General features: G+C 48.1%; 1 protein-coding gene across 12 annotated transcripts in view; it reads right to left on the reverse strand.

Moving 5' to 3' along the window:
* Nucleotides 1-6881: 6881 nt before the first annotated feature.
* DOCK6 (dedicator of cytokinesis 6) overlaps nucleotides 6882-21765 on the reverse strand; it is a 112766-nt gene continuing 97882 nt past the window's right edge. For 7 of the 12 annotated variants that reach the window (XM_088462216.1, XM_088462215.1, XM_088462217.1 and 4 more), the window contains 16 exons: nucleotides 19444-19540; nucleotides 19206-19340; nucleotides 18950-19102; nucleotides 18040-18198; nucleotides 17244-17344; nucleotides 16358-16550; nucleotides 16127-16270; nucleotides 15352-15483; nucleotides 13204-13218; nucleotides 11668-11793; nucleotides 11460-11549; nucleotides 10102-10338; nucleotides 9755-9898; nucleotides 9462-9568; nucleotides 7513-7680; nucleotides 6883-7352 (listed from right to left, as the gene is read on the reverse strand). In XM_088462216.1, the coding sequence (XP_088318342.1) occupies nucleotides 7310-7352; nucleotides 7513-7680; nucleotides 9462-9568; nucleotides 9755-9898; nucleotides 10102-10338; nucleotides 11460-11549; nucleotides 11668-11793; nucleotides 13204-13218; nucleotides 15352-15483; nucleotides 16127-16270; nucleotides 16358-16550; nucleotides 17244-17344; nucleotides 18040-18198; nucleotides 18950-19102; nucleotides 19206-19340; nucleotides 19444-19540 (2044 nt within the window). In that variant the 3' untranslated portion in view covers nucleotides 6883-7309. Of the gene's footprint in view, nucleotides 7353-7512; nucleotides 7681-9461; nucleotides 9569-9754; nucleotides 9899-10101; nucleotides 10339-11459; nucleotides 11550-11667; nucleotides 11794-13203; nucleotides 13219-15351; nucleotides 15484-16126; nucleotides 16271-16357; nucleotides 16551-17243; nucleotides 17345-18039; nucleotides 18199-18949; nucleotides 19103-19205; nucleotides 19341-19443; nucleotides 19541-21765 lie in introns of all 12 variants that reach the window. The other 5 variants (XM_088462213.1, XM_088462209.1, XM_088462218.1 and 2 more) reach the window with 3 other exon arrangements.

A 21765-nucleotide genomic window follows, 5' to 3' on the forward strand; every position in this document is an offset into this window, starting at 1 on the left:
GAAAAGCCGATGACGAAGCCGCCAGACTCTGAACAGAGCTGGAGAGGACGTCCACCCAAGGCGGGGGTACTGCCTGAGGATACCCCTGAAAAGGTACCATCGACTGCTGCGGCACCGTGGGGGATTGCACGTATACCGGCAAACCCGCATAAGGACCCACAGTCTGAGACCCGGGAGGAGACTGCACCAGACGAGTCACACCCGGGGAACGGTAGGCTGGGGCAACGCCCTAAAAGGGGCCGCAGTCGGGACCGCAAGTCGGTCCGCGATTGACCGTCCTGAGACAAATCTGCCCCGTCAACCCCTGCCGAACAGCGTCGGCAGGAAAACAACACAGGAGCCTCGGAGCGCTCATTCCCCTCATCAGACATGACACAAACTTTTTTGCAATAAAAGTGTCTCACCGAAACGAGGTAAGGCGTATAACACCCACGCACTCCCAAGTATGCAACCCAAACAGCCCACAATATGGTACTGAGGAGCACACCGCAGTATGTGACGGACCTCACAAATACGTAGATTTATATAAGTGAGGTACACAGAAAGAACACCCCTCCCCCACGCACCTGCGGGCCGTAGGAGAAGGGAAGGGATAGGTAAAAAGCTGACAGTAAGTAGAAAATAAGCACAGACAGCAGCACTAGCAAAAGTCACATACCATGCAGAGAAGTATTACTCACTGCACCTTCCGCTACAATCAACCTCCCAGATTCAGTGTCTGGGAGGGCTATAGCGCTGCGAACACCGTCCTGATCAGGGGAGAGGTACGCAGGGGGAGTGGTCCACTGTAAGCCTGCCTGGGAGCTCTGCGATGCTGCCTGAGGAAGATGGCCGCCGGAGAGCTCTGAGGAGGAGTGGCCAGAAGATAACAGCCCAGCGACGCCAGCACACATGAGAGAAGGCGCGCTGGGCTGAGGGGAGGAGCGCTGAAGCAGGGAAGGCTGCCTCCCCTGCTAGTACTAAACCCCCGGGGAAGCCGGTTCCCCGCCGGTACTTACACCCCGGGGGCCAGCGGTCACGCGGGGTATTCCTGAAGAGGTGTAGCCCGCCGCCGCTACTAGCGCCGCCGGTCTGTCCCCAGAGAGCGGCGGCATGAAGACTGCATTATCCCCACGTGCAGCGCTGACAGCGCTGCACGCGGCTTACCTGGCCCCTTTAGTCCGGCAGCAGTCCTTGGGAGGTCCCGGAGCCACTCTAGTACTGACTCCGGGGTCCCGCTGCGATCCCCGGATCAGTACCGGCGTCGCAGCGCCAGCGGGGCTGTTGGAGCGGCAGCGTAGACGTCCAGATGGACAGTCTGATGCTGCCGCTCTGAAAACAGTAAAAATAAAATAAAATCTTCGTAATAAAAATAAGAAAATAAAGCTTAGGGGCTGCTTATGCAGCCCCACTGCGCAGGGTGACCCGACTCCGGCCGGGCACCAACTAAAACTGAGGTGCCTGTGGCCGGGGTATAGAGGAGGACGGACCCAAGTGCATCCTGGGAGCAGCAAAGCTTTAACTGCGTGGTGCCCGTGGATCCAGATCCAGCTATACCCCAAGGTCAACCCTGTGGACCCCCTATGGACCCTGAAGTAGAAAGATAGCATTGCCTAATAGAAGCCTATGGGCTTCTTTTCTGAGACATCCCTGAGAGGGATCCATTGCTTACAGAATGTGATGCATGTTGCATCTCGCCCATTATCTTTTATTAACCTTTATTTATATAGCGCCAACATACTGCTCAGCGGTAGTGCTGTAGAATCAGAACCTTACCCAAGGGGGGGATGCATCAAACCTTCGAGAGAGATAAAGTGGAGAAGTTGCTCACAGCAACCAATCAGCTCCTAGCTATCATTTATCTAGCACAGTCTATAAAATGGCAGAAGCCGATTGGTCTCTTTGAGCAACTTCTTCATTATAAGGAATAAACAGAGTCAGCTGATTGTTATCACTGAAGATTCAATAAGATGGGGCCAAGAATGTGTCTGATCTTTATACCAGGAGACGTCAGGCCAGTGATTCATATACTGCTGATATAACCGGCTTTATGTTCTGCACAGACGGAGTGATGAAACCGCCCCTTTCCAGATCGGCGCGCTTGAAGATGCAATTAACATGTTCAACATGGTAAAATAACTGCGGCATGATGGGCACCGTAATTACGACTATATAAAAGGATACAGCAGCTGCTGCATTTTATTTCCACAATGGAATACTAGAAGCTTAAGTAATAACTGAGGCAATTAAGCTGCCTTCATTGTAATAGCAAAACCCAACAGGAACACGAAAATTCTGTTATAATTACAGACCAATAAATATTCTCTTGTTCTAACGAATAGCCGCTCAGCTAATTCGTAGAGATCACGTCCATTTTAAGTGCACCTGTCACCCACTCACAGCGGAGGCAGCCATTTTGTCACTTTGTGATATTAGTTTCCTAGTGAAACTGCCAAAGGTGCATCAACAAAGTATTGAGGAAAAGTTGTGAATACTTATGTACATGTCATTTCTTTTTTAGCATTTTTCATATTTAGTGTACTTTTCAAAGCCACTATTTCTATAAATCATATCATATATACACTAACATAGTATATAAAAGAAATGGTAAAAACAGGTTTTAATAACAGTACACAAGAACTATAATTAAATAAATACATATTATGACTTTTATTACAAAAATAGTCCATACACTGACAGAGCAAAAATAACATTTACAATAAAATAGTGCTACAAAGTTGGACTATGAAACAACAGTCATTATATGACAACAGGACAGACCTAGCGCAGTGACACTGTATAATCAGACCAGCCCAGTGCAGTGACAGTGTATAATGGGCCAGTCCGATTATACAGTATCTCTGCACTAGTTCTGACAGTGTACGACAACGGGACCGGCCCAGTGCAGTGACAGTATACGACAATGGGACCGGCCCATTGCAGTGACAGTGTGTGACAATGGAACCGACCCAGTGCCGTGCCACTGTACGACAGCACGTCAGACCCAGTGCAGTGCCACTGTACAACAACGGGACAGACCCAGTGCAGTGCCACTGTACAACAACGGGACAGACCCAGTGCAGTGCCACTGTACAACAACGGGACAGACCCAGTGCAATGACACTGTACAACAACGGGACAGACCCATGGCAGTGACACTGTACGACAACGGGACAGACCCATGGCAGTGACACTGTACGACAACGGGACAGACCCATGGCAGTGACACTGTACGACAACGGGACAGACCCATGGAAGTGACACTGTATGACAACGGGACAGATCCAGGGCTGTGACACTGTATGACGAGACAGACCCAGTGCAGTGACATTGTACGACAATGGGACAGACCCAGTGCAGTGACTCTGTATGACAACAGGACAGATTTAGTGTTGTAAAACTAGGACTATAGGTCAGTCCCAGTGCAGTGACACTGTAAGACAACAAGGGAGATACAGTACAGTGAAACTGAATGACAACGGGACAGACTCAGTGCATTGACACTGTAAGACAGCGGGACAGATCCAGTGAAATGACACTATGACAAAGGGACAGACTTAGTGCAGTAACACTGTTTGATTACAGGGAGGGCAGAGTAGATGGAGTGACTGTTTGTGTAACTACAGGCTGGCACAGTGGAGGACACAGATTAAGTTTGGGGCAGACCCACTGGAGTGACACTGTACAAATACAGGGCAGACCCAGTGTAGTGACAGTGTATGACTGCAGGACAGACCAGGTGGAGAGCAGAGCAGCACAGTGACAGTGTATGACTGCAGGACAGACCAGGTGGAGAGCAGAGCAGCACAGTGACAGTCTATGACTGCAGGACAGACCAGGTGGAGAGCAGAGCAGCACAGTGACAGTGTATGACTGCAGGGCAGACCAGGTGGAGAACAGAGCAGCACAGTGACACTATATGACTGCAGGACAGACCAGGTGGAAAGCAGAGCAGCACAGTGACAGTGTATGACTGCAGGGCAGACCAGGTGGAGAGCAGAGCAGCACAGTGACAGTGTATGACTGCAGGACAGACCAGGTGGAGAACAGAGCAGCACAGTGACAGTGTATGACTGCAGGGCAGACCAGGTGAAGAACAGAGCAGCACAGTGACAGTGTATGACTGCAGGACAGACTAGGTGGAGAGCAGAGCAGCACAGTAACAGTGTATGACTGCAGGACAGACTAGGTGGAGAGCAGAGCAGCACAGTGACAGTGTATGACTGCAGGACAGACCAGGTGGAGAACAGAGCAGCACAGTGACAGTATATGACTGCAGGACAGACCAGGTGGAGAGCAGAGCAGCACAGTGACAGTGTATGACTGCAGGGCAGACCAGGTGGAGAACAGAGCAGCACAGTGACAGTATAGTAACATTGTAAGAGAACATGATAAATATGGAGACATTATGAGAGCAGGACAGATGTGGTTAGCAGTGATGTTACACAATGAATGGCTGTCTGATTGCTAAACAGAAATGATCTTCCTGTAGTGTTATATATCAGTCATTAATTGACTATTTTTGGTTGTTTGGTGCTTCAACATCCTGCACTAAAAATGCTCATGCGGTGGATGCATAACAGACACTTGATTAAAATGCCACATGGCTATAGAAAAGGTGACAGCATTCAGCAGCCGGCCTTTGCCATTACTAGTGCAGTCTATGTGTTCAAATTTCCCTGAGACTTGCTAAGCCAAACTAAGCTCACAGACTAAACATTCAATGTCTTTCCAATTATTTCTGACTAGGCAAAATAATAACCATACATCTACTCATAGAATTCAGAAACGGAAGATAGAGGAGGCACCAAACACATGTGACACCTATACTTTACAGAGTTGTGTGCTCTTCATTATGAATCCTCCCACGCTTCCGTATCTAAACCCCAGTATCGCCCTTATGTTTTATCCATACCCTTTCCCTATCTATCACTCTGGATATCAGCCCTGATTGCCCTTCCCCTACCTCTCACTCCACATATCAGCCCTGACTGCCCTTCCCCTCCTCTTCCTCCAAATATCAGCCCTGACTGCCCTTCCCCTCCTCTTCCTCCAAATATCAGCCCTGAGTGCCCTTCCCCTCCTCTTCCTCCAAATATCAGCCCTGAGTGCCCTTCCCCTCCTCTTCCTCCAAATATCAGCCCTGAGTGCCCTTCCCCTCCTCTTCCTCCAAATATCAGCCCTGACTGCCCTTCCCCTCCTCTTCCTCCAAATATCAGCCCTGACTGCCCTTCCCCTCCTCTTCCTCCAAATATCAGCCCTGACTGCCCTTCCCCTACCTCTCATTCCACATATCAGCCCTGACTGGCCTTCCCCCTCCTCTTCCTCCAAATATCAGCCCTGAGTGCCCTTCCCCTACCTCTCATTCCCAATATCAGCCCTGACTGCCCTTCCCCTACCTCTCATTCCACATATCAGCCCTGACTGCCCTTCCCCAACCTCTCATTCCACATATCAGCCCTGACTGCCCTTCCCCTCCTCTTCCTCCAAATATCAGCCCTGACTGCCCTTCCCTTCCTCCAAATATCAACCCTGACTACCCTTCCCCTACCTCTCATTCCACATATCAGCCCTGACTGGCCTTCCCCCTCCTCTTCCTCCAAATATCAGCCGTGAGTGCCCTTCCCCTACCTCTCATTCCACATATCAGCCCTGACTGCCCTTCCCCTACCTCTCATTCCACATATCAGCCCTGACTGCCCTTCCACTACCTCTCATTCCACATATCAGCCCTGAAGCCCTTTCCCTCCTCTTCCTCCAAATATCAGCCCTGACTGCCCTTCCCTTCCTCCAAATATCAGCCCTGACTACCTTTCCCCTACCTCTCATTCCACATATCAGCCCTGACTGGCCTTCCCCCTCCTCTTCCTCCAAATATCAGCCCTGAGTGCCCTTCCCCTACCTCTCATTCCCAATATCAGCCCTGACTGCCCTTCCCCTACCTCTCATTCCACATATCAGCCCTGACTGCCTTCCCCCTCCTCTTCCTCTAAATATCAGCCTTGAGTGCCCTTCCCCTACCTCTCAATCCACATATCAGCCCTGACTGCCCTTCCCCTACCTCTCATTCCACATATCAGCCATGACTGCCCTACACTCACATATCAGCCCTGACTGCCCTTCCCCTACCTCCATATCAGCCCTGACTGCCCTTCCCCTCCTCTTCCTCCAACTATCAGCCATGACTGCCCTACACTCACATATCAGCCCTGACTGCCCTTCCCCTACCTTTCACTTCACATATCAGCCCTGACAGCCCTTCCCCTCCTCTTCCTCCAAATATCAGCCCTGGGTGCCCTACACTCACATATCAGCCCTGACTGCCCTTCCCCTCCTCTTCCTCCAAATATCAGCCCTGACTGTCCTTCCCCTCTTCTTCCTCCAAATATCAGCCCTGACTGCCCTACACTCACATATCAGCCCTGACTGCCCTTCCCCTCTTCTTCCTCCAAATATCAGCCCTGACTGCCCTTCCCCCTCCTCTTCCTCCAAATATCAGCCCTGACCGCCCTTCCCCTCCTCTTCCTCCAGATATCAGCCCTGAGTGCCCTACACTCACACAGCAGCCCTGACTGCCCTTCCCCTCCTCTTCCTCCAAATATCAGCCCTGACTGGCCTTCACTCACACAGCAGCCCTGACTGCTTCCAAATATCAGCCCTGACTGGCCTTCACTCACACAGCAGCCCTGACTGCTTCCAAATATCAGCCCTGACTGCCCTTCACTCACACAGCAGCCCTGACCCTTCTCTTCCTCCAAATATCAGCCCTGGGTGTCCTTCCCCCCCACATAGCAGCCCTGACTCCCCCCCCCCCCCCTTCCTCTACCTCTGTGTGTATTAGCCGTGACTGCCCTTCCCCTAGCTTTCTGCATATCAGCCCTGACTGCCCTTCCCCTAGCTTTCTGCATATCAGCCCTGACTGCCCCCCCCCCCCTACCCTTCCTCTACCTCTGTGTGTATTAGCCCTGACTGCCCTTCCCCTCCTCTTCCTCCACATTTCAGCACTGGCTAACTTTCTCCTACCGCTCCCTCCACATCGCAGCCACAGCTGTTCGTCCCCTACATCTTAGATCTAGCAGATGTTCGCTGTATTTTCACCTGACCCATCCTTATGCTACAAATCGCAGACTAAGCTGCTCTAACCAAGCTCTTCCCCTGCCTCCTTATACACAGTCCCTGTGCACATACAAATTTGTAGGCGATAACAAACATTTTGGAATTTAAATAATCCTGTTCTGTCGTCACCAAAGTCTGTATTTGTATTTCTATCTTGAGCGCCCTCTAGTGGCATGACCGAGAGGTTCTGGGTCAATAAGGCATCCTGGTCTTCTCAGGGTTCAATCCTGCGTAGGCTGGTTCGGGTTATAGAGTCCCTGAAATAAAATGGGTAAATACTGTATGTTTCAGCATATTTATAAACATATCATGCCTGTTGTGGACGTATATATCTAATATGTTCATGTTAGGACACAGGTGCTTTATGTGTATAAGTGTTAGTTGCACTACTTGGAGAAAAGCACTTGCTGTGTGTACCTGGCACTTGTGTGAGGAAGCAGATCAGTATACAGCTGTGGGATCTTGCGAGATGTTAAAGGGCTGAGGGCTTCCCTGAGACGCTGGTAATTCCTCTCCAGCTCACGATGATACTCCCGCTGATCTGGTCCAATCAGAGTTTTGTTTTTCCTCAAGGCATCTTCACACCTAGGTAAATAGGTCAGACTGTGCACCACATCTCACCATCATCTTACACAACTTGTCTGTACCCACCACTACTCTGCCCCAGGAGTAATCAAGCTGTAAACCCACGCACTTTCTGGCCACCAGCAGCATTGTATGAGGCCCCCTCTTTGTCACTTATAGCCGCTCTACTAAATGTCCCTCACTGGCAACTAAACCTCTTGGTGTCATTTGTGTCCTAATTTTGGCATCCATCCTTTGTCTGTGTCTACTCCATGTACTTTTCTCAGTTGCCCCTTCTTTTGTGCCCCTCTCATCTAAACATACCCACCTTTTTCTCTACTATTCAGAGTATGCCTTCCTTCCCTCCATTACTCTATGTACTTATTACTCATACCCCTCTCTGGTCTTCATCTGCTGCAATATACTGTACCTATCCTTGTGCCCATCACATCCAGCCATCCCCTCCTTGTGCCCATCACATCCAGCCATCCCCTCCTTGTGCTCATCACATCCAGCCATCTCCTCCTTGTGCCCATCCACTTCCAGCCATCCCCTCCCTGTGTCCAACACTTCCAGCTATTTCCTTCTTGTGCCCATCGCTTCCAGCCATCCCCTCCTTGTGCCCATCGCTTCCAGCCAATCCCCTCCTTGTGCCCAACACTTCCTGCCATCCCCTCCCTGTGCACACCACTTCCAGCTATCCCCTCCTTGTGCCCATCACTTCCAGCCATCCCCTCCTTGTGCCCATCACATCCAGCCATCCCCTCCTTGTGCCCATCACATCCAGCCATCCCCTCCTTGTGCCCATCACTTCCAGCCATCCCCTCCTTGTGCCCATCACTTCCAGCCATCCCCTCCCTGTGCCCAACACTTCCAGCCATTTCCTTCTTGTGCCCATTGTTTCCAGCCATCCCCTCCTTGAGCCCAACACTTCCAGCCATCCCCTCCCTGTGCACATCACTTCCAGCCATCCCCTCCCTGTGCACATCACGTCCAGCCATCCCCTCCCTGTGCACATCACTTCCAGCCATTCTCTCCTTGTGCCCATCACTTCCAGCCATCTCCTCCTTGTGCCCATCACTTCCAGCCATCCCCTCCTTGTGCCCATCACTTCCAGCCATTCCCTCCTTGTGCCCATCACTTCCAGCCATCCCCTCCTTGTGCACAATACTTCCAGCCATTCCCTCCTTGTGCACAATACTTCTAGCCATACACTACTAAGGCACCTGACTTCCAGCCATCTCCTCCTTGTGCACATTACTTTCAGCTATACACTACTAAGGTACCAGACTTCCAGCCATCTCATCCTTCATTATCTCACTTCCTGTCATCACCACCATGGGTACCTCACTTGCCTCCATTCACGCCTTGTGCACCTCAAGTCCCACCATCACATCCTTGTGCAACTTACTTTCAGCCATCCCAATCTTGGGCACCTGATTTCCAGCTATCTCCTCCTTGGGCATTTCACTTCCTGCTATAACTACCATGGGCATCTCTCTTCCTGCCATCACCACCAAATGCATCTAACTTGCTGCCATTTCCTCCCTTGGCATCTCACTTGCCACCATTTCCTCCCTACTACCCCTTCCTTGGGTACCTGACTTCCAGCCATCGCCTCCTTGGAAATCTCCTTTTCAACCATCGCCACCTAGGACACCTCGCCACACTACTTCAGCGTCTTTTCTTCTCACACTGCCTTCTTGGGCACTCATAATAAACTCTGTAATCAATGCCTTCATCTTATCACCCCACCCTCTTTAAAGTTAAACACCAACCACATTTTCCCTTTGCGTCTTTACCTCTTGGTGAAATCCCTGAAGCAAAGTCGCAGCTTGTTGTGGAATCGATAGAGACGGGGATCCTCTGGAATCTCAGACAGAAACACTTGAGCCACCTCCAGGGGTCCCTGAGACAAAAAACATAGCCGTGAAAGCTTCTACAATAAAGTTATTCATGTAGCTAAATGTTTAATTTGGCCATAGTCTATCTTTCACCCATGTAAGATGGCAGTTTGCCAACCTTATCAGATAATACTGTTCTATGCTAGGTATAATATTAGAGTTTCACAGAGTAGTAGCTTCATCTCTATCACCTGGTTTACAGTTGTTCCCACACAGCCTTGGAGAACCATCTGTAGCATCTTGGCATCAGCTGGGTCCTGGTGGGTAGCAAATGCCAACTCCTGAGTTTTCTTCTGCATATCTTCAATGGCAACCTCAACTGGAATTAGCACCACCTGGCAAACACAGTAAGTGTATAGAATTACTGACAGCCAAAAACTTCCTGGTGGCACTCAGTCAACATCTTCAATACGTTCACCCGCCATCTGACCTCCCTATAAAGCCTTGGCATGCGATCTGAAAATCAAGCACTCCCACCCAATCACTTCTCAGGGCGTCCTGCCTTTCTCTATGTACTTAGCCTGCCCACTGTTCTTACCTCTTCTCGATGCATTACATTGACCCGAGTCTTGATGTAGGGAAACGCATGAGATGTGGTGAGAACGGTTTTCCGTTTGTACTGCTCATGAAGGTCCCCATGCGCCCGGCCATCCAGTGTGAAGGGAGTACAGAAAAGGAAAGTCCGGAGGTTGTAGTTCTTATCAAAGTAGGTGACCCGATCCTTCAGTTCATATGTATCAAAAAATGGTTCCACGTAAGTAATTTGGATGTAGGCCTGACCAGAAAAGGTAAAAAACAGATCATGTGTGTGCTACAGGGGAACATGCATGGTAAATGCCTGAATTTGAGTATATGGAAAAGTGGATCAACAACAAATCCCTATGAAGAGAGCGATCAGACGGACATTTCTTAGCCAGTTTTATCATTGTCGACATTCAGAATGTTGACACTAATCTATATAATTATTCGTTAAGGTATGTCCCATCTCCACCATGTGTGAGCCCCAACTGCGAAGGAGACAGGACAGACATATAGCCGTAGAAGAGGATGAACCAGCTGGCCACCAGGAAGGGGGAGCGGGACTATGCGAGGGGAGGTGACAGCACGCGTTGGAGCATGGGAGGGTGTGGAGAGTAGGTCAAGATGGAGTGGAGCGTGTGTGTGTGTGTGTGTGTGTGTGTGTGTGTGTGTGTGTGTGTGTAGCATGTGGTATTGGTTTTTGACAAGCAGCAGTCAGAGCGGAGAGGCAGATCAGTGGAAATAGGGCATGGGGCTGGACAGTGCAGAAGGAGGGGGGGCAGACCAAGGTAATCTTTACTAGTGTCAAATCATTCTGGATGATGACATCTCCATTCAGTATGTGAACATGTTCAGAATGTCTACATTATTTGCCACTTAGACATGGACTGAGTACTTTTTTTTTTGCAAATTTTGCGTCTTAATCCGCTAACAATGTACTAACTTCTGTAGTTAAGATGAGTATTTTTTGTTGCAAAGGTATTGGTATAAAAGTAGCAGATTAAGGGCCATATTCAATTCGAAACGAAAAGCTAGTATCGCCGATTGCGTCTTTTCACCTGTCGGAAACTTATCTCCGTATTAAATTCCATCCGCATTTTGTGTAATGCACTACTATTCATGAGAATGTAGTCTATCAATTCTATAGTAGCCAGTACCCCTACGGATATAACTCAGACCTCAGAAGCATTGATTAGGCAGCAGTGAGGTCACTGATTCTTAGCACACACAGGTGAGGCAGCCATTTTGTCAAGTGAACCAATATTCATGAGATGTCCCCAGTGTGGTCATATATTTATAATGAATTTATTAAGGACCCCATTTGAAAAAAAATTGGTTCAGCCTACAAAATGGCCGCCACAGTGGGGCCTCTCTCACCTTGTTTGGGTCAAGTTTAGTTTTGTCCACAGGATTTGAATCCTTTACAACCTGAACCGTCCCTTCTCCAAACTGGTCGGTGTAGAACTCCTGGAAGCAGACAGGGGAGACATTACACACCTATACTTATGGGGTTTCTCACTCGCACTAATCCACACACCAACTACAAAAGCACAGTGCAAACAGCAGCTGCAATCCCTCCGCTCACCTCAAGGCGGTGTGATATCTCAGCCAGCTTGGTAATGGATGGCTCTTTATACACAAACTCTTGCTCATCCAAGTCCCCGAATTTAGGACCGTAAAAGCCAACTCTAAAATATGTCCCAAACATCCTCTGTGGTCTGCACAGAAACAATAAGAGAAGATACAAGTTAGACGTATAATGTTAAAGTTCCCATGCACTGATATAACTTCAGTGTTTTTGGATTTATATACTTTGTGTAGCAAATAGTAAACTGCTTGACCACCAAGACTGCGGCTAAAGGCATAATAATAGTAAACACATTTCTCTAACTCACCAGTGAATCCAGTTCCCAGCGTAATGTCAATTGTGAGAGAGGGAGAGAAAAGAGAAAACTGTTAAATAACCCGTGCGAGCGACGCCAACGCAAGACGATGTTTGATCAATCTGGGAGACTAAAATGGCCATTTTATTAGGGCTCCACCAACCACTTAATACGGCCGAAAACTATTTAAATCTATCCATAATGCAGTTGTCTGGAAACTATTACTATGTTACAGGCCTGGCCAACCTGTGGCTCTCAATCTGTTGTGAAACTACAAGTTCCAGCATGCCCTGCCACAGTTTTAGCATTTCCTATTAGAAAAACTGTGTCAGGGCATGCTGGGAGCTGTAGTTTCACAACAGCTGGAGAGCAACAGGCTGGCTAGGCCTGGTGTGTTAGATTATCTCCTGACTCCACTAATGGAGCCTCACGGGATACATCTATTCCTCCTGATTTATAGATTGTTAATTCTGTCCAATATGGCCACTCGTGTGTGGCTAAATTACATACATATGTGAATGTTTAGAAATTAGGCACGATAGAGACAGCCATTTTGTGAGCTGATCATCAATTCGGAACAATGCAACCTATTCATTTAATTGTTTCAATTATGATTAGTGACTGAGTCAACAAAATGGCTGCCTACACTCTGAAAATTGGTGGAGCCCACATTATATGTTGCCTATGCTGTGTGTGTAGATGATGGGTACACTTTAAACAATATGGAACGGATATGTTGGCGGAGTTGAGGGGTTTGTGAGAGTCCAAAACATTTTGCATACATGTATATATAAAAAAATAAAAGTGCACACATGCACAGTATACAAACATGACTGACATAAAAAAAAATGTGAAAAACATGCTATAACAAGCGAGTGTGCATCCCTTACCCATATAAGATACAAACTCGTGTGATGTGCACAAATATATAAAGCCAAACACAGGTCTTCATACACACACAGTCTAATTATGCAATAGGACTCAGCTGTTCAGTTGTGGACCCACTGGCCGGTAGTGGGGCAGAAAGTCGGCCAATACTGGAAATTGTTCAGTGCCCACAATTAATATGCACATATGGTGCAGCTCTGTCACCCGCAGGCACAAGTGTGCACAGTAACATTACATGTCACCTTTCCTACTGCATAAGTAGATAGAGTTAGCTGCCGTGCAGCAAGTTATCATGGGTAAGAAAAGCGAGGTGAAAACATGAGAAATTGGTTAATTGTCACACTGCCTACCTCCCAGCCTGTGATCTGCCCGGGAGCAAAGGGAAAACACAGGGAAGAGAAAGGGGGACCAGTCAGAGGGAGAGAGAGAGAAGAGAAAGAGATAATGAGCAGATGATGACAAGAAAGATTGAGGAGAACAGTTTACATGTGACATGAATGAGAAATAAGGAAAGTATAGGTGTTACAGAGTAAGGGAAGTACATATATGTTAAAGAGTAAGGAAAGTACATAGGTGTTAGAAAGTAAGGGAAGTACAGGTTCTCAAAAGTAAGGGAAGTACAGGTGTTCAAGAGTAAGGGAAGTACAGGTGTTCAAGAGTAAGGGAAGTACAGGTGTTCAAGAGTAAGGGAAGTACAGGTGTTCAAGAGTAAGGGAAGTACAGGTGTTCAAGAGTAAGGGAAGTACAGGTGTTCAAGAGTAAGGGAAGTAGAGAATGAGGAAGTATAGATGTTAGACAGTAAGGGAAGTATAGGTGTTCAAGAGTAAGGAAAGTAGAGAGAGGAAGTATAAGTGTTAGTGATGGAAGTACATAAGTGTTAGAGAGTAAGGGAAGTACATAAGTGTTAGAGAGTAAGGGAAGTACATAGGTTTTACAGAGTAAGGGAAGTACATAAGTGTTACAGAGTAAGTTCATTACATAAGTGTTAGAAAGTAAGGGAAGTATAGGTGTTATAGATGGAAGTACATAAGTGTTACAGAGTAAGGGAAGTACATAAGTGTTACAGAGTAAGGGCAGTACATAAGTGTTAGAAAGTATGGAAAGTATAGGTGTTAGAAAGTAAGCGAAGTATAGGTGTTCAAGAGTAAGGGAAGTATAGGTGTTCAAGAGTAAGGGAAGTAGAGAGTAAGGGAAGTACATAGGTGTTAGTGAGGGCAGTACATAGGTATTAGAGAGTAAGGGTAGTACAAAGATGTTAGTGAGGGCAGTACATATGTGTTAGAGAGTAAGGGAAGTACATAGATGTTAGTGAGGGCAGTACATAGGTGTTAGAGAGTAAGGGAAGTACATAGGCGTTAGTGAGGGCAGTACATAGGTGTTAGAGAGTAAGGGAAGTACATAGGTGTTAGTGAGGGCAGTACATAGGTGTTAGAGAGTAAGGGAAGTAGAGAGTAAGGGAAGTACATAGGTGTTAGTGAGGGCAGTACATAGGTGTTGAGAGTAAGGGAAGTGTAGAGGTTTTAGAGGGCAGATGTGTTACAGAGTAAGGGAAGAGGACAGCGAATAGGATGGTGAAAGAATATGAGGTATGAAATGCAGATATCAGGGAGAAGAAAGACTTGAGGAAAATGATGGGATTACAAAGTATAAATGGGAGTTAGATGTATTAGGATGATTACAGGGAGAAAAGAGAAATAAAAAATATATAGAGAAAGAAAAAGATATGAAAGAGAGAAAGAGCACAAATGAATACATGGTAACACACCCAACAATATCCATTAATCATGACGATAATCTGCACCTACTTCACAGAAGTGTTATTAATCAATATTTCACTAGGAAGTGTAATGTACAAAGACGCAGAGACCAGTCAAAGGTTTTTAATGCGGCATATGCCATTGGTTAGACATGGACTACCAGTGTCACATGATGTCGTGAGCAGAGAGGTCTTGGAATGCCCCTTTGAGCTTGGTCTGTTATGTATATTGTAAGATCCTGCCCCTCTGCCTTCTAGGGCCATCATGGGTAATGTTGAGCCGCTCTCAAATTTTGGGCTTCATATTGGGCACCCTCCAGAGAGATTTTAAAAAGGATAAAATGAATTGCAGAAGGACAGCTAAGAAAAATCACTACGGTTATTAGATGCATGTGTAAAAGCTACTTCATTTACATACATACATTTGCTAGGTCGGATTGTTGCTCTAATGTCTAGACAAGCAAATCTTAAAGTCCAGTATAGTCTTAGAGACTATTAGACATCTCAATAAAATTTTAGTCTTCAGGAAAATGTCTCCCTGCGACTGTAGTGTTATGTGATGTGGATGTTATTTCAGATCTTCTCGTAGAGAGCTGTGAGCACAGACATGACCATCAGCCTTCACTAGACCTATGACGGGGTAAGGCACTGGCCTGGGGTGCACTATTGTGCCATGTGCGCTCTCTAGGGTTAGCGATATGCCCCTGACGTAGGGTGTAAAGAGAAAGAGACCATCACGCACCTGGTTGGTGATCTTGTTGAACGCCTCCTGTAACTTCCCGTGAACAGAAGCTAGCTTCTTGTAGTCCCGATTTGCTTCATAAATGGGAATGAGAAGTTTATAGACCTCGTTCACTGCCTCAAACAACCCACCCTGGAGAGGAAAATACAACCACAGTATAAATACGCACAGCCATACACCATCAGCCCCTCAGAGAGAGCATATAGACTATATACAATCCTAGTGCCCAGAGATTCAGGAAATTGGCCAATATAAAGGACACCCTGCAGGAAATGATGGATGAAGATAATAGTGGAAGTGGAGGCTTCCATGTGGGATGAATAAGCAATTTATATGCTGCGCAGATTCACTGGCCCCGGCAGCGTGATTTCACTGGACAACCTGAGGGTTGTCAGATGTCCGATGTTTACGCAGTTAATCCGATGCTGCATCAGAGAAGCCGGCAGTGAAAAACGTAGTGAATCGGACCAGTGGAGAAGTTGCCCATGGCAACCAATCAGCTTGTATCATTTATTAAGTACAGTCTATAGAATAATAGGTATTAGCTGATTGGTTGCCATGGGCAACTTCTCTAAGTTTTTCACTGCTTGATAAATGAACCCCTAAATGTGGCTCTAGGTGTACTGTCAGCACTAAGGTTAGTATGGGGGCGGTAGCGCTTCAGTCGTGTAATAGGTGTGAGGGATCCTTGGTGAGCATTAAAGGAGGGTTGCCCTGGGCCACTCTGCTACTATACAGGATTGTTATTATACATAATCATACGATATCTCCTCACCAAAGAGAAGCAGACACAAGCTTGTTCCAGCAGGCCCACCAGCCCGGCCTCGGTGAAATACTTTCCGGTACAGATTCCTTCTTCATCTGGAGATACAACATCATCTGACACCGCTGACTCTTCCAGCACATTGGATGATATGCTCTGCAGGGATGTGATAGACGATAATACATTTACTGATACATTACACAAGAGTATTCATTATCTCCATTACTGGCCATGTTACAGTACCTGGAAGCTGACGCAGCCCACCGGCAGGTGCCTGGCGTCCTCGAGCATGCTGAGATACTCCGACACCAGTGCGGCTCCGTGCACCAGGCAGTGCGCAGCCTCCGCTTGATTTCCGCGCTCGCTGTGTTTGGCAGCCATGTTCTGGAGCCAAGTCAGGCGCAGATCTGGGGAGTTCTGGTATCCCTTGGCAATCCTGAATGAATAGCACAATACAGTAAATGTACAGACACTTTTTGGTACAGTACAGCCACAGGTGGATCTGCCATCTAAGCACAGCAGTCCCTTTGTGGGCAGAAGTCTAAATTAAAACGCAGTAGCTGATTTTCTAGTAACGAGACTGTGAGAAATTCAATCAAGCGAGCTAAGTGACGCTGAGTACACCGGGCCTCATTCCGAGTTGCAAGTAAAGCGGTCACAATACAGGGTACATGCAGCGATCGTAAGTCCTATGCACCCATCTGTATTTGGAATTGTACGCATCTATGCAGCAGCAGCGCCCCCAGCCCTGAGTCTAGTTACTGCACTTACGCCTAAGCCCATGCATGGTGCAGAAGTTGCAGCTGAAAATGGTGCGCACAATCCACACGCACAACTCAGAATATGTCCCAACTCTGACTACATGCCCATGACCACGGGATGCTTCTCTCACGTGCAAACGCTCGTTGCCGTTTCCAGCCAGTAATGCCCATTCTGTCATCTGAGAGAAGGGGCTTAGGTGCGTATGTCTCAGAATCACACATAGGTGCGCTACGTTCCGCATAGATCAGCTGCGATGCATGAGCAGTTCCATTTGAAGTTCATTCCAACCAAAATATAAAGCAGTTTGGAGAAAACGGAAAATGACAGGGACAATATACAGTATGCTAGATCAATAGATAGCTCTCACCGGTACATTAGGTCCATCAGCATCTCAGGATCTTCTTGGTGTTCCTTCATTTTTACTGTGTCTGTGAGGATCATGTGCAGGTTAAATACCAAATCCTGAACCTGCAGGAAAGAAGCAATTGTGACCCACGGAAGCCTACCATGAATCTCTACCATGTGACCTCATGATCACTACAGTATGAATGCCAGAGGTCTGCAGCACAATAGGACAGCTATGACTAAAGGTGCATACACACGGATCAGAACGACAAATCGTTAAAATCGATAAGTGTGTAAGCACTAAGTCGTGCGGTGCACACTCCGGTGGGGTTGCAGCAGGTCAGTCCTACATGCAGGCTAACCTGACGATGCGGCTGACAACCCCATGCAACAGGATACAGCTACTCAGCAGGGGGGTCGCATCGCTGAGTACATACGTCATTTAGTGTGTACCCAGCTTAAAATAGAATATTTAGCACAAGGCTGAGTAAAATTAAACGGTCTAGTTTAGAATTACAATAAAATAATTAGCATATTCTTGAATATATGTATTGGTTTGTTTGGTGACCCTCATTTCAGTTTGTTCCTCTGCTGTACACAGATAGGTGAACTGAGGTAAAAGGCGGCCATTTTGTAAGCTGGCCCAACAGGATAAATCAGCCTATCAAAATCACTTCTTTGTGAACTGCTAGGCTGTGTTCTCACGAATTTTGGGTAACCCTACAAAATAGCTGCATTGGCAACACGTAAACTTTAAATTTGGATTCTGGTGACCGTTACTAAATCGGTTTGCAGTAAAAGCATTTAGCGGTCATTACTTGCTCAGGGAAAGTGGTGTCCCTCAGTTCCAGATCCTCCTCAGAGTAGGTGAGGATGGTCTTCAGGGACCGGCGCAGGTATTCCTCATTGAACTTTTGAGAGGTCCCCACTAATGACGACAGGGACATGGTGACCTGCATCTTCACGCGAGCGAAATTCTGAGCCAAGAAGAAAAACAGAAAGTTACCCCTGACACCACATGGTGGGGATAAAGAGAATCACCCCCACCCCAAAAACACATCTAGGCTACCTTCTAGTCTGGACAATGTTCGTAGCTGCTATGTAAGAGCTGTAACCAGCCCCATGGCTTATGAGCGCCAGTGAATCTACCAATGATTTAACTGCACATGCTTCACGGCCCAATTTCCCGACCATGTGTGGCAGAGCAGGGCCCTCCGGAGCAGATGGGCTAGAACAGACAGTCCCGTAACCACTGCATGGGAGCGTCACAACTTTACTTCTTATGTATCCATGCGCTAGATTCAGGCTGCACGCAAAGGGACTCTCTCTATACTGAACTGTAATTTAGAGAAGCTGGCACAAGCCAGCAATTTGGGAGCAATTCAATTGAATGCAATGTTGAGGCGCAATATACGGCTGCGCACATCACAGATACCTACAGTAGCCTAACATTGCCCATATTACTACGCACGCCAAAGGGAACGAGAGGTAGAATGAGCCATATTGGGGTCATGATGTGCCGCTGCTCCGATAGAAAACCGCATCTAATTGAAATGCCCCTATAGAGTCTATAGAAAAGCAATGTCTGGAGTGGGCAGGTCACTTAGAGCCAGAATCGGCACTGGTGACTATCAGCAGGAAGGGTAAACCACCACGCAACTCGCTAAGCTGCTATTCCGTCACCGGCTGCGGTAAGCAGAGGTCGCTCGCTGGTGTCTTGTCACTTACGTTTCCAATCTCAAAGTTCTGTCTCATCAGGAGGTAGAGAGAAGCGCTGGCCTGAGTGCGCACGCTGCTGACACAGCTGCTGCAGTGACGCAGGAGGCGGAGACAGAGATCAGAGCACAGTTCAGTGTCGTCCTCAAACAGCATCTCCGGGAACTGAGTGGGAGAAGGTGCATTAGAAGAGAAGAGACTGGAAAATGAATACAAATGGACATGCGGCCATCTCAGCTCTCTGCACACAGCAATTCCCTGTGCTCACCTTGCACACCAGCGCCCTCTGGCTGGTGAAGCAGTACTGCAGGTACAAGGCACTCTGGTTGCAGCCCAAGCTGTGTAGCAGGACTTTCAGGACTCCTCCCAGGATGCTTTCCTTCATCTCCGACATCATGACAGTCTGCAGGAAATAGACATGGATAGGTAGAAAGGTCTCTGCTGTCTGAGTGTCAGTGTGATACTGGAGGGGAAACAGAAGCTATGCCTTCATTGCCACTTCTTACCTCGACAATGATCTCCAGTGTGTCCAGCACAACTAGATTGGCCTCAGTGGCCATATTCCCATCCACCGTGACCTCAAGCTCTCGCTCTGCTTGTGTTCTGTAATGAGACAAAAGGATAATGAGACCTAGTGATGTGACACGTGCACACTGTGAACATGAATGGTAAGGTAGACTTTGTCAGCAGTGACCGATCCCATGCAGAGAGAATAGGACCAGACAACCTAACTGCTCACATATAGGGTAACCATGGAAATACAGGGACCTACAGTAGAGATGAGAAAACATCACTGTTATACTAAAACTAATGAGTCCCGCTCTCACACAGGGTATGGTCCTAATGAGTCTCGCACTCACACAGGGTATGGTCCTAGTGAGTCTCGCACGCACACAGGGTATGGTCCTAGTGAGTCTCGCACGCACACAGGGTATGGTCCTAGTGAGTCTCGCACTCACACAGGGTATGGTCCTAGTGAGTCTCGCACTCACACAGGGTATGGTCCTAGTGAGTCTCGCACTCACACAGGGTATGGTCCTAGTGAGTCTCGCACTCACACAGGGTATGGTCCTAGTGAGCTTTGCACTAACACAAGGTATGGTCCTAGTGAGTCTCGCACTCACACAGGGTATGGTCCTAGTGAGTCTCGCACTCACACAGGGTATGGTCCTAGTGAGTCTCGCACTCACACAGGGTATGGTCCTAGTGAGTCTCGCACTCACACAGGGTATGGTCCTAGTGAGTCTCGCACTCACACAGGGTATGGTCCTAGTGAGTCTCGCACTCACACAGGGTATGGTCCTAGTGAGTCTCGCACTCACACAGGGTATGGTCCTAGTGAGTCTCGCACTCACACAGGGTATGGTCCTAGTGAGTCTCGCACTCACACAGGGTACGGTCCTAGTGAGTCTCACACTCACACAGGGTACGGTCCTAGTGAGTCTCACACTCACACAGGGTACGGTCCTAGTGAGTCTCACACTCACACAGGGTACGGTCCTAGTTATTCCTGCACTCACACAGGGTATGGTCCTACTGAGTCTCACACTCACACAGGGTATGGTCCTAGTGAGTCTCGCACGCACACAGGGTATGGTCCTAGTGAGTCTCGCACGCACACAGGGTATGGTCCTAGTGAGTCTTGCACTCACACAGGGTATGGTCCTAGTGAGTCTTGCACTCACACAGGGTATGGTCCTAGTGAGTCTCGCACTCACACAGGGTATGGTCCTAGTGAGCTTTGCACTAACACAAGGTATGGTCCTAGTGAGTCTCGCACTCACACAGGGTATGGTCCTAGTGAGTCTCGCACTCACACAGGGTATGGTCCTAGTGAGTCTCGCACTCACACAGGGTATGGTCCTAGTGAGTCTCGCACTCACACAGGGTATGGTCCTAGTGAGTCTCGCACTCACACAGGGTACGGTCCTAGTGAGTCTCACACTCACACAGGGTACGGTCCTAGTGAGTCTCACACTCACACAGGGTACGGTCCTAGTTATTCCTGCACTCACACAGGGTATGGTCCTACTGAGTCTCACACTCACACAGGGTATGGTCCTAGTGAGTCTCGCACTCACACAGGGTATGGTCCTAGTGAGTCTCGCACTCACACAGGGTATGGTCCTAGTGAGCGTTAAACTAACACAAGGTGTGGTCCTAGTGAGTCTCACACTCACACAGGGTATGGTCCTAGTTATTCCTGCACTCACACAGGGTATGGTCCTAGTGAGTCTCGCACTCACACAGGGTATGGTCCTAGTGAGCTTTGCACTAACACAAGGTGTGGTCCTAGTGAGTCTCACACTCACACAGGGTATGGTCCTAGTGAGTCTCACACTCACACGGTATGGTCCTAGTGAGTCTCACACTCACACAGGGTATGGTCCTAGTGAGTCTCGCACTCACACAGGGTATGGTCCTAGTGAGTCTCGCACTCACACAGGGTATGGTCCTAGTGAGTCTCGCACTCACACAGGGTATGGTCCTAGTGAGTCTCGCACTCACACAGGGTATGGTCCTAGTGAGTCTCGCACTCACACAGGGTATGGTCCTAGTGAGTCTCGCACTCACACAGGGTATGGTCCTAGTGAGTCTCGCACTCACACAGGGTATGGTCCTAGTGAGTCTCACACTCACACAGGGTATGGTCCTAGTGAGCGTTAAACTAACACAAGGTGTGGTCCTAGTGAGTCTCACACAGGGTATGGTCCTAGTGAGTCTCACACTCACACAGGGTATGGTCCTAGTTATTCCTGCACTCACACAGGGTATGGTCCTAGTGAGTCTTGCACTCACACAGGGTATGGTCCTAGTGAGCTTTGCAC

Source organism: Taudactylus pleione, unplaced genomic scaffold (genome assembly GCF_031769625.1).
Source record: "Taudactylus pleione unplaced genomic scaffold, aTauple2 ptg001161l, whole genome shotgun sequence".
Classification (NCBI taxonomy): domain Eukaryota; kingdom Metazoa; phylum Chordata; class Amphibia; order Anura; family Myobatrachidae; genus Taudactylus; species Taudactylus pleione.